Here is a 12,081-nt window from a genome sequence, read left to right on the forward strand (position 1 = left end):
GGTTGAGTAGTCATTCCTAATTCGGCTGTAATGCCGATGGTTGTGTAACTACAGACCATGGAGCCTTGCAGGAGCAATTAAGCAGGAATGTGCATTAGGTGGCCTGTGTGCTGCCGAAAACCCTAGCCTGAAAGCAGTCAGGCAGGTTTTCTGTCAATGAGGTTTAAGAGCATTAAGAGCTGTTTGTTTTAAGCAAGCTTCTGTCAACATGCAGAAATTGCAATTTGAAGTCTTCCTGCTAAATTCTTCAGTGGGACGACATTGTAGCCCAGAAATTTGGGTGCCAGCAGCCATTGACAGGTACCGTTTGCATGTGGATGGTAATATTGCAAAGGCCTCAAGCGTGACTGTTGTGAAAAAGGATGGTGTGATGTTTTCAGAACACTGTTTGATGGCGGGGGCAGGAAATCCCTCTGCAATAGTGAGTCACTTGAGACGTGTGTTCCTGCTTCCGTGGTGCAAACCTCAGCGTACAGCCCTGTTTCAGTGCAGGATGCCAGTGTTCCGCTTTGAGCAGCGTCAAATGCGATTTGTGCAACGGATGCTTAAATTTATTTGTAAATATGGGCTTTACTTTAGTGATTATTGCCTGTCATCTTAGCACTATGTTATTGGGGATTGCCTTTCCAGAAGAGACTTCAGCGATCCTGGTTTTTCTAACTGAATTACTACCGTGGAAATGTTTTCCTTTACTGTTATATGTAGTTGCAGAGGGAGTGTTACAACTTCATGAAAACATGGCTATTTGCCTGTTTCAAATGTGTACAGTTCAACCCCTGTTATGTTGATGACTTGATTTCACAAAACTTTATCTTCCAAAATGTTTGACTTTATTCTTACATTCCTAGGTTTGAGTTAAACAACCAACTTCTGCTTCCATTTGGTGGTGTATCTGCCTACAACAAAGGGAGAAAACACAAGTTTTACGTGTTTTGTTCGCTGTTTAATGACATTTCAGCTAAGTGATCTGTGCAGTGAAGCCAGTGATTCAGTAATGTGCTGTTAGGTCACAGGAAACTGGGCCCGTGGCAATGGTCATGTGGCGCTGCTGTTTCCAGAGTGAGCCAGAGTCTGAAGAACTGCTTAAGTGTTGTACTTGTCAGCTCCTCTCAAAGTATCTCCCCTCCGTAAAATCCAATACTAGCTAGGCTGCACTAATTAAACTGTTTCTCAAGATTTCTAATCTAAATGGACTGTTTAAGCTATCTTGGCATTTGACTTTGCAAAATGGCTACTCATTTTTTGTTAAGTGTTTGACTTCCCGACATCTTCATTTTCAGAGGCTGCAATTTGGGTTTTGTCTCTGCTCAAGACCACTGTTTAAATGAAGGGCCTTAAATTATTGAAATTGCAGGTGGAAAGCATTTTATATTCTCTTTAGGCATGTGTTCAGTTGACTTAGATTTTAAATGGGATCATCTTGACACAAATGAGGCAACCCTCTCAAGTGTGTGCAATTCATTGCTGGCAGAAGTAGCCGTGGTACATCTGGGGGAACTGGGGGTTTTTTAGGAGCTAGAATTAACAATAGTCTCCTTTCATACTGGATATCTTCATCTGTGTTCCCTCTTCAGCTTCTCTGATCATTGGCAAAGTTGGGGGTTTTTTGGGGTTGTTTTTGGGTTTTTTTTACATCAGAAGGGCTTGCTTGTGTTTGTTACCTCATGGTCATGAACTCCTTTTTCTGAACTGTAAGCAGTCTTTGATGTGGGGTAACTGCTATAAAACCCAACTGCCTGGTTGGCTACAGCTGAGCTTCATAATCTTGGTGTAGGAAACAGATGGTGACAGATGTCAGGTCTTATGGACATTTACCTCTGTAAGAGTGGGTTTACTCCACATTTTCAACATTGCCATCATAAATTGCTTTGTGAGGTATGCATAGCTGGCCTGCTTGACTTGGCTCTTACGTGGGACTCTTGGCAAACTCACAGCCACCTCATTAGCTTTCTGAAGGCTCAAAATAGTCCTGTATCAAGTCTGATGAGAAACTAAAACTTCCTCTTTAAAGAGAAACAGATTCAGAATTTAAGATATGCAGGTTTTAACCCTTAGTCTGTCATTCTTGTAGCAGGTGCCCAGACTTGCAGACTGTTTGCTACTTGGCGTTTGGTGTTTTCACCCCAGATCCTCCTTGGAACAGGAGAGCTTTCTAGCACCAAGTTAAACAGTGATATATTCTGCTTTGGACAAACTGGTGTTGCCATGCCAAAGGAGGAGCTCCTAAAAGACTGTTATTTAATTCTGTCTGGTCTGTGAACAGGTGAGTGCAGGGTTGGCAGATACCCTTGTCAAGAAGCGTGTATTAACTCAATGTTAATGTGATCAAGAATGAGTTGTATGTGTGGGGATGGAGAGGGAAGTAGCTGTAATTGTTCCTCCATGTCTGTGCTTTGATTCAATTGGAGGCGATTGTCTCAGGGCCAACTTATAGGCAATATAGCTGCCAGCTTCTCCTCCGAAGCCCTGCTGAGCTAGTTTTGCTAGTGGTTAGGGAGGAATTGTGACCTGTGAGGTGACAACTGTTTGGAGGCACTTGAGTCCTATGGACTCTCCTGCAAGCAAGAAGAACACAGGCTCCTTGAACACTTCATGCCAGTGCTTTTCCCCCCCCCTACCCCTGTGGCGAAGCTGCCTGCTCATGACATTTTATCCGTGAAGCTGCAAAACTCCACTGCACGTGCTGCTGAGACCTGCAGCCAGTATAGAAGGTTGCAGTCTATAAGTTCATGTTAGCTACAGGCTGAGCTGCTAAGACTTAACTGCAGGCCTGGAAATTCAAGTATGCAAGTAAGAGAGGACCCTGGAGGATTTGCTATGCCTGTGCTTGTTGCCCAAGCAGGGAAGCTATTCCAGATGGTTGCATCCTGCACAGCTCTGCTGAGATCTGATCATCTTGCAGGAGCCTGGGCTGATGCTGCTACAAGGTCAGTGTCTCAGCTCTGTTTTGGGAAGGAGGTGGGGAGAAAGGAGACTTGCATGAAGATGATCAGACTCTCTTCCCTCAAGTTTTCATCACGACGGGGGTTCTCCCTGACCAGCACCAGGATAAATGCAGCCGACATCAGCTAGCGTTCAGCTTCCAAACGGGCATCAGGAGTGGCAGTGGGATCTTGGCATCCAAAGTCTCCGTGTCCTTTGTGATTTGCCTAATGCCCTGTTGTGAAACCAAGATGGAGCCAGGAGGAACGAGAAGCAAACCAGAAACCCAGCTTCCAACCGGCCCTGGAGCACGGGCTCAGCGCTGCCTTCCCTGTCCTCTCCTGCTTGCGTGCCTGGGCAGCAGCACGTGCCTTGCTTTTCTACCTCTGTTGGGTTTTGTATCCTGGTAACATCGCTCGTGTTAAGGTGCAGAAAACTCCCTGCGGTCCTCCCAGCTGTGAGGGCTGTAGCTCTGGGAAGCATGAATAAAACTCACCCCCAGGTACAGTTCTTCTCTTCGGAAAAATCTTACATGCAGCTGTTTCCTACAGTACATGTTCTTGATAGTGTCATTTGTGACCTCTTTATCACTGGTTTTTGTGAGATTTTGTGTCCTTTCTACTTAACCTAACTTGATACAAAAGGAAAGTATTGATATGAAGTGCTGGACTTGCATTAGTGGTTGTTTTACAAAGGGGTAGCTAAGATTTAGAAGGTGATGCAATTGATCGCTTTGTGAATTAAATCTGGGCCACGTTTCCTTCAAGGCTATTTTTGCTTGTATGTAAAAATAAAGGAGTATGTTATATATTTCTGGGTAAGATGGTGTGACAACTAGAAAGGCATACCTTGTGTGGTTACTGCGTGCTGCTTCTCTAAACAGTCTTTTATACTTTTCCTTCTAGAGAAATGGTGATGTAGCTACTTCTCTTTCTTCACAGAAGGACTTTGTTGAATCAGGTAACAAATAAAATGCAGAGCTTAACCTTTTTATTATTAAAGTATAAATCAATTGAAACTATCTATGTAATGTAAAATACAACCATTATTTATGGTCTGTTGAGACTGATTCCCCCCCTCCTCCTTCTGTGTAGTGAAATGTCCAGACTATAAAATTACTAAACTTAAAGCTGCTCTTTCTTTGCCTGGAGTTGTCAGTCTTATGATAGGTGATCCTTGTCTGTCACAGAAAGGCTCATAATGAACTTGCTGTATGCTTTCTATATGTTATAATAGCCAAACTTCAGCAAATTGTGACCCTGTTAAGGAGGAGAAGGTAAGATTGAACAGAATCAATAGCAGACCTGTAGGTCGGGTTACAACAACATTTCATCACTGCCATTATTTTATACTCTTGTCTGTTTGCAACTGTTGTGCTTTCTGGTCAAAGGTGGTGTCTTGTAGACACAGACATGCTGTAATTAATCACTTTTCTTTTAAGCTGAAATGTTCTGCATTTGATTCCCACTCAAGTGTGACGGAGGGGGTGGTTACTGCAGCCAGGATCCCTTTGCTGTTGAGCAAAGGACATGCCTTCACTTGCGTTTGTACAACACAGCAACTGAGGAAATACAAAGCACAGCTAAGACAAATTCTAACTTTTTGATCAAAACTCTTTAAGTTCATAAATACCAAAATCCAATTATACATGCAGGGTTGTCTTAAGTGATTGGTTATGTCTTGCTGAGATGATCACATTCATTTTTTTCTGTTGGTCTGAAAATACGAAGGAATGCAAGAAAATACAGTGTTGGTTTAGAGACAAAGCACTGGTGCTGCAGAGAGCTGTGATGGGAGCAGCTGACTGACGTTGCTCTTACGTGTGCTGCTGTTGTGTTGCAATTACTGTGGGTTTGGCCTTTAGATTCCGGATTTGGTTTGATTTACGTACGTGACTTTCTGGAAGTTGAAGTCCCTGGAAAATCGCTGCCCTTTGTACCCTGGAGATGTCTTTGGGGAGTGAGAGGGCTGTTCTTTGGCCAGTTCTCACCATTTTGAGATGATAATTCAGTGGGAGAGTTAAAGTTCTGGTTGGGGCAGAAAGCCCAAAGCACTGTAAAATTAAATTTTACCTCTTGAGGACTTTTGCCATGGGCTCTGGGACAGCAGCTTTCTCAGCCTTACACCAACCTGCCCTGTGTTTTGGCTGCTCCCACCGTGAAAAGGGCATCGCTGCCCCAGGGGCTGGGCAGGGGCTTGGCCGAGCTCCGATGGAGACACGGTGTTTGTGCCGTTCCCAGTGCTCTGTAACGGCAGCATGGGCTCTTCCACACTGCAAACAGCAAAAGTCCCTATGAGGAGGTGTTTAATGTCAGAGTTTGGCTATTAAAACTCACCTATCAACCCCAGCAGCCCCCTGCCCATCCTGCATGCAGAGCCACTGAAACATCACCCTCATGGCTCTGTGCCGTTCCCCTCCGAAACACCCCGGCCCCGCTCAGCCCTGCCAGACCCTTCCCCAGCCCCTCACCTCTCGCTCTTGCCTTCCAACAGGCTGCTGCCAGCCACGCAGGGCCCACGGGGGCTGTACGTGGAGGCGTGTCTTCATCTCTGCCACTGCGCTGCTCGTCCTCGCTGCCACTGTGGGCTTGGCCGTGGCACTGGGACTCCTGCCACATGCCCCAGGTTGGGATCACAAGAGTCTTTTTTTTTTTTTTTTTTTTTGTAAGGGAAGCAGAAAATGATGTTGCGTGAGAAGAGCCTTCATGTCCATCACCGTGCGTGAAGTAGTGCTTCCTGGCACCAACCGGGAGGAAGGAAAGGGACCAGCAGGAAGATGCAGGGCTGTGCCAGCCTTGCACAGCCCGAGTCACCACCAGCCGTTCCTCGGCTCCGGTGTCCTGTTCCATAGGGCTGTGGTAACTCTGGGTGGCACCATCATGCTTCATGGTATAGTTTTCAGACTCTGCCATGAACCTACCAGAGATTAATCCTGACCCCTGGTTATTTCCAGAACAACAAATGAATTTCAGAAATCCCCCTTTCTTCCCCTTGATCTGCTCCTCATACCATGAAAATGTTGGAAAATGAAGTATTTCTTGCCTTCCCTTCAGTGAACCGCTTCTGTACAGCTTCCAATAACCGGACAGGCTTCTTGTGCGATGACGGTGTGACCTGCATCCCAGCCAGCCAGGTCTGTGACAGAGTCAGCAGCTGCAGAAACGGAGAGGATGAGCAGGAGAAACTCTGTGGTGAGTGGTTTTATTGTGACTGTCCTCCCCGCTCTGGTCTTCCTGTTGTGAGACAGAGCAGCCAGTGTCCCTCTAATCCTGCTCCGTGCTTCTGGCTGTGTATGTGAGCAGATAAGCCTGGTAGATCCTTTGTAGGGCAGATGCTGAGACACAGCACTGCCCAAAACCCAGCGGGAGTGCCAGGAATCAAAGACTCCAAGCCCTTCTGATCTTCCTTAGGGTTTTTTTTTAAAATCATGATGCAGTTTTCCTCGATTGGTTAAGCTGTATGGCTATATGGTTAATTTATTGTACAGTTACCCTGGAAAAAAAACTCATTAAAGCAGAAACCGGGGGCACCCAGACTCTGCTTCCAGCTCAGCCATGAGCATCCCTTTCCCTCTCCCACCGCAGCTTCCCCATCTGCGGTGTCATTCGTGCCCTGACACTGCATGGGGAAGTACTGACCGACGCCCTGTGACAGCAGCCTTTGGTAGCCACCATCCCCATTTTAGCTGGAGCATCTGTGCCCAGTGGGGTTGAGCACTTGTCCTGTGTGTCTGCCCTTGCAGGTGACTTGCCCCACAGCCTTCCGGGATACCTGGTTTTCCGCTGCAGTAACCCCATGTACTGGGTCTATGCCGATCAGAGGTGTAATGGGATGAACGACTGCGGAGACTGCTCCGATGAGATGGGGAGCTGTAAGTCTCTCTTCTGGCTACTGTTGGGCGAAAGGTCTTTTCTGCTGATGGATGGAAATAGGTTGTACAGGTGTGGTGCTCACTGATGCCGCTGGAAATGCCTGGAGGCTGGCGTCCATGGCTAAAACACAAAATAGCTGGGATAGGACGTGAGTATGAACTGTGTGGGCTCCATCCCATCAGCGGCCAAGGGCTCTGTGTCAAAGCCTGGTGGCAACCAAGAGGGGACGGGCTCTGTGCTTTGCTCCCAGCCCCAAAAGTTGCTCCTCCACTGTGGTTTGCTGAGTGTGGAGCAGTTTCATCATGATGCATAGCTGTAGGCAGCAGTGATCATTCAAACTGGCCTTTGGTTGTTGGTTGGGAGATGGGTATGTCTCAGACAGGGGGACTGAGCGTGCCTCAGCAGCTTTGAAGTCATCTAGATCATTCTCTCACTAAGATGAGCAGCAGGTTTGTTCCTAAGTCACCCTTGTGGTTTTGAACTTCAGGCGAGACTTGCCTATATCAGCAGTTTTCTTTAGAGTAGCTTGCTAAAAAAAATAAATGACAATTAGTTGTTTCTCCCAGGATGGCACGTCTGCCATGAAGGTTGTAACAATGTCATGCTCTGTGGTTGTCTCCTACAAGTAGCACCAAGCGAGCGTCCTCTTTGGTGGGTTCACAGACACAGGGTCATCACCAGTGGCTTTTCAGTAGCTGCCAGGGGGTGAAAGGGTAGCTACCTGCCTAAGAAAGGAGGGAAGGGGTCAGTGCAGCAAAACCATTTCTGTTCCCTGTTTTCCATCCCTCCCAGTGGCTGCCTGCCCCCCGTGCGGGTCGGCGTGGTGGAGCTGCAGTCCTGTGCTCTACGAGTTCTGCTCCTGTGTCCCCAGGAGGCTGTGCCGGGACGGGGTCCAGCACTGCCTCAGCTGGTCCGATGAGTATATCTGCAGGCCATGAAGTCCTGGCACCCAGCAGCGCTGGAGACAGCAGGGTGCTTCCCGCGTTGTCACCTCTAAGCCTTGGTGTCCTCCTGCTCTGCCACCCGCTTGGGAAGCTCCAACCCAAGCAAATCCTCAGCAGCAGCGCATGGACCAGTGCAGGGATGAAGTGCATATGGCAGCCCGTGCTGCAGGCTAGACACTGCCTGTGGGACACTGCAAGGGTTCTCCTGTCGTGTCAGGGTGAGTCCTTTCTACATGGGCAGAGCATTGACTCCAAGAGTTGCGTGCGGGCTGCTGGAGACCGTTTACCAGCTGCTGCCAACACAGATACCGTGTCATTGGACATTGTAGAGAGGTTGGTGCTGGTCTCTTCTCACAGGTAATTAGTGACAGAACAAGAGGGAATGGCTTTAAACTCCAACAGGGGAGGTTTAGACTAGACATTAGGAAAAAATTTTTCACAGAAAGAGTGGTTAGACAGTGGAATAGGCTGCCCAGGGAGGTGGTGGAGTCACCATCCCGGGATGTCTTTAAGGGTCATTTAGATGAGATGTTGGGGGATGTGGTGTAGGGGAGAACTTTGTAGAGTAGGGCTGATGGTTGGACTCGATGATCCCAAGGGTCTTTTCCAACCTGTATGATTCTGTGATTCTGTCTGGCCAACACTGGGCAAGGGGTTTCTCCTGTCTGGACATTGCCAGCAGCCAGATGCTGATACTTTGAGGATATTGAGGGCTACGCTGAAGAGCAGGAGCTGAGTGAGGTGAGCCTTTCTAGCCTGTGGGTTAGCAGTTCCCGCCAACATGTCTTACCCCTCCTGATCCTCACGGGCAAGAAGAGAAGCTTGTGTTTGTGTTCAAAACACTCCCACAGATGGTTTCAGCAGCGGCTTTGAAGGCTCTGTGTTGATGCTCCCAGGATGCTTCATTGGGAATGCTGGGCTGAAGATGACACCGTGGGGAGCTGCTGCACAGGCCACCTCCTGTGCTCTTCTTAAACCATGAAGGCCAACGCAGAGAGTGTAATGGCATGGAAAACTGAAGTGGAGAGGTTTCAGGGTTTGTGGGGATAAATCACCATGTCCCTGTGACCGCATAGCTGTCTCTGCAAGCCAGGGCAGGGAACCAGCATGTATATAAAAATGTACTTCTCTCAGGGCTGTGCAGTTTTGGAGCAGCAGCTTAACAGGTTGGGAACAGCCGTGGGGCTGGGATGCATTTGCACTGAAGTTGGCAAAGAAAGGAGAAAAAAAAGTCCCAGCCTTGCAGCAGAGAGCAGCAGAAAACCAAGTGCTGCTCCCGGGGCGGTGTGGGATGACATAGGATCTGTTCATTGCTTGTTTCTTTCCTCTGCCAGCAAAGCAGGATCAGGCAGCCAAACCTTCAAAGCAGTCCTCACGACATAGATATGGATGTGCTACTGAAATTTAAGAAAGATTCGGTCTTTCTCTGCTGCTTTGAAAATCTCATCTGTGTCTGAAACATCATCTCTGAGAAAAACCCACATTTACAGTGAGTGCACTTACTTTTCTAGGCCCAAAATAAACATCAGGTGATCTTCCCATCACCATCCCAGGTCATAGATCTTTAAAAATAAAACCATTCCCTCCTTTCCTCTGTCCTGTGATCTGCAACTCTGCATGGCAGCATGACTTGTATCAACAGTGAATGTTTCTTCTAATTTGTCACTGGGATACAGCTGTAGATCTGAGAGATCTTTTAAAAATAGCTTTACAGTATTCTGACTCATACTTCACCTGGAATGAGATGGCAAAACTCTACATAACATAACCGGTACTACGGGAAACTTTTACAGCTGCGTTTAATAACCTGTCCTTCTCCGCGCCTGGCTAGGATGGATGGCTTGCTTTCTCTGTGCCTGTAAAACATTAATGCAGTACATTCAGTGCTGCAGCTCAGAAGAGAGGTTAGGAGTTTTCTAGGTAAACATTTCTCACTTGCAAGCTTCCAGCCTCAATCAAAGCCTGAAATTGAGATGCACATTTTTGCTGGAGTCACAGACATCCAACGCTTCAACAAGGCTGAGTAGGGGTTGGTAAATAAAGCCTGGCTTATTGTAGTTGCTGTTGTTCCTCTTGTTACCTCAAAGTATGTTCTGGGGCAACCAATGAGGAAGTCTTACAGCATTTCTCAAGCCAAATGCAAGGCTGAGGCAATCCCAAGCACAAATACAGGCGGGGCGATAAGTGTGTTGAGAGCAGCCCTGCGGAGAAGGACTTGGGGGTACTAGTGGATGGAAAACTGCCCATGAGCCAGCAATGTGCCCTCACAGCCCAGAAAGCCAACCGTGTCCTGGGCTGCATCAAGAGCAGTGTGGGCAGCAGGTCGAGGGAGGGGATTCTTCCCCCTCTGCTCCGCTCTCGTGAGACCCCCCCCTGCAGTGCTGTGTCCAGCTCTGGGGGCACCAACATCAGAAGGACACGGACCTGCTCGAGCGGGGCCAGAGGAGGCCACGAAGATGCTCAGGGGGCTGGAGCAGCTCCCCTGTGAGGACAGGCTGAGAGAGTTGGGGGTGTTCAGCCTGGAGAAGAGAAGGCTCCAGGGAGACCTTAGAGTGGCCTCACAGTACTTAAAGGGGCTACAGGAAAGATGGGGAGGGACTCTTTAACAGGGGGTGTAGGGATAGGATGAGGGGTAATGGTTTTAAACTGACAGGGGGCAGATTTAGATTAGATAGGAGGAAGAAATTCTTCCCTGTGAGGGTGGCGAGACACTGGCACAGGTTGCCCAGAGAAGCTGTGGCTGCCCCCTCCCTGGAAGGGTTCAAGGCCAGGTTGGACGGGGCTTTGGGCAACCTGGTCTAGTGGAAGGTGTTCCTGCCTGGGGCAGGGGGGTTGGGACTAGATGTTCTTTAAGGTCCCTTCCAACCCAAACCATTCTATGATTCTGTGATTTCTTATGAGGAGCTCAAGGAGGGGTGATTCAGAGGCAGTGCTAGCAGGTCAGTCTCTCTTTCCTGGGGAAGAAGAGCTTCTGATTCAGATTACATTCAGCCACAAACTGTTTGCCTGTTCCTTGGGTTTGAAGCAGGAGGATGCACAACAAGCTCTCTGCATGGGGAGGAAGCAGGTGGGCCACGGCTGCTGCACACTTCAACAGGGCAGTGGTCAAAGAAAGGTGAGAGAGGAGGGGAAGAAGGATCTCATCCCTCATGACGGGAACTGCATATGGTAACAGAACAACTGCAGTTAGTAAAGATTGAACTAATCAGCTGTTAAAAAAAAATACAGAAACCCTCATGCTCAGCATAGGGCTCAGCTGATGTGATCAGTAAAAAAAATTTGCTCTGTATCAAAGATATTGGAACAGCCATAACTTTCTGGAGCCTCTGCTGTTTGCTGTGGTTGGGAAGAGGACGCTGGTTAGGCTGATCCATATGGTGACTGCTGTGTTTTCCCAGTCCAATATTTATTGAACATTGCCACAGCTTACCTTTGCCAAGTTTTAAGATGCTCCCGAGTGTGAAGAGAAAAGGGTCGGGGGTGAAACATGTGAGCATGATGATTTGTATGTTTGTGCTTGCTGTGTGGAGGCTACTTCACCGCAGCAGAGGCCAAGCGGTGACTTGCCTTGGCTGGATGGGGACAATATTGGGATCTGGGAATCCTTACTTTTTTGTGAGACATGATAAAGAAGGCAAATGCCTGGCTTCAGGCAGGAAATATTATTGTGCCACCTTTTCTCTCCTTCAGCAGGAGGGTGAGGAAACAGAGGCAGGCTTACGGCACACAGAGGATATACCTGTCTGCAAAGAGGAAACCAAACATGGTCTTCCTCTCCCTTTCTGTCATCTCTCAGCTTTGTAATTGAGCTGAACCACCAAGAAATGGGATCAGGAATGTGATCTCTGCATCTAAGGTAGCCAGTAAAGGTTTGCTGGTGTCAGAGGAGCTGATCCACCTGGTACCTGCAGGGCTGCTCGCTGGCTGATGTCCCTGTATCAGCTCGCAGGGAGCAATCTGGGGAGGCCGGAGCTGTCATTAATGGCTTCAGGTTAGGAGAGAGGAACCAAGGACTCATCCTGCTCTGGATTTACACCTGTGAAGAGACTAGCCAAGAGAGATGGCAGGAAGCAGCAGTCCACAGGCAAGACTCAGAAGCCAGCCTGGAAAGAGCCAGGGACACAGCAGGCGGTTTAAGCAGCACTTGGCTGAGCCTATCTATTTCAGGGCAAGACTCCTCCTGTAATTTTCTTACTTACTGCCTTGTTCCTGGTCAGCAGAGGCTGTGTGCCTTACAGAGAACAATAAACAGAGATTAGTGGGTTGAGGACGTAGAGGTAAGTGTGTCTAAGTCTTCCTAGGATAAAATTTACACAGTGGTGTGTTTAAAAGAGGAAGTCTGC

At 48.1% G+C, this 12,081-nt stretch overlaps 1 protein-coding gene across 5 annotated transcripts; it reads left to right on the plus strand.

Annotated features, from left to right (window-relative positions):
* Window positions 1-1,811: 1,811 nt before the first annotated feature.
* Window positions 1,812-11,507, plus strand: LDLRAD1 (low density lipoprotein receptor class A domain containing 1). Of its 5 annotated transcripts, none has more exons than XM_074876010.1 (6): window positions 1,812-2,263; window positions 3,828-3,882; window positions 5,592-5,811; window positions 5,976-6,113; window positions 6,665-6,793; window positions 7,587-9,327. In XM_074876010.1, the coding sequence occupies exons 3-6, from the start codon at window positions 5,628-5,630 to the stop codon at window positions 7,730-7,732; spliced, it is 597 nt and encodes a 198-aa protein (XP_074732111.1). In that variant the 5' UTR covers window positions 1,812-2,263; window positions 3,828-3,882; window positions 5,592-5,627; the 3' UTR covers window positions 7,733-9,327. The 5 variants fall into 5 exon arrangements, 4 of the variants coding, with proteins under 4 accessions (XP_074732111.1, XP_074732110.1, XP_074732109.1 ...); XM_074876009.1 differs by lacking the exons at window positions 1,812-2,263; window positions 5,592-5,811 and adding exons at window positions 2,859-3,424; window positions 5,416-5,547; XR_012629815.1 differs by lacking the exons at window positions 1,812-2,263; window positions 3,828-3,882; window positions 5,592-5,811 and adding exons at window positions 5,258-5,547; window positions 10,764-11,507 and having other exon boundaries at window positions 7,587-7,956.
* The last annotated feature ends 574 nt before the right edge of the window (window positions 11,508-12,081 follow it).

This window comes from Strix uralensis, chromosome 8 (genome assembly GCF_047716275.1).
Source record: "Strix uralensis isolate ZFMK-TIS-50842 chromosome 8, bStrUra1, whole genome shotgun sequence".
In the NCBI taxonomy this organism is placed as follows: Eukaryota; Metazoa; Chordata; class Aves; order Strigiformes; family Strigidae; genus Strix; species Strix uralensis.

What these genes read in the sequence shown, in the direction of transcription:
- LDLRAD1 (XM_074876008.1), top strand. Translation starts at nt 5,319, where the DNA reads ATGGCTCTGTGCCGTTCCCCTCCGAAACACCCCGGCCCCGCTCAGCCC. An exon ending in TGAGCAGGAGAAACTCTGTG is followed by an intron (nt 6,114 to 6,664) that starts GTGAGTGGTTTT and finishes CTGCCCTTGCAG; the next exon opens with GTGACTTGCCCCACAGCCTT. An exon ending in CTCCGATGAGATGGGGAGCT is followed by an intron (nt 6,794 to 7,586) that starts GTAAGTCTCTCT and finishes CATCCCTCCCAG; the next exon opens with TGGCTGCCTGCCCCCCGTGC.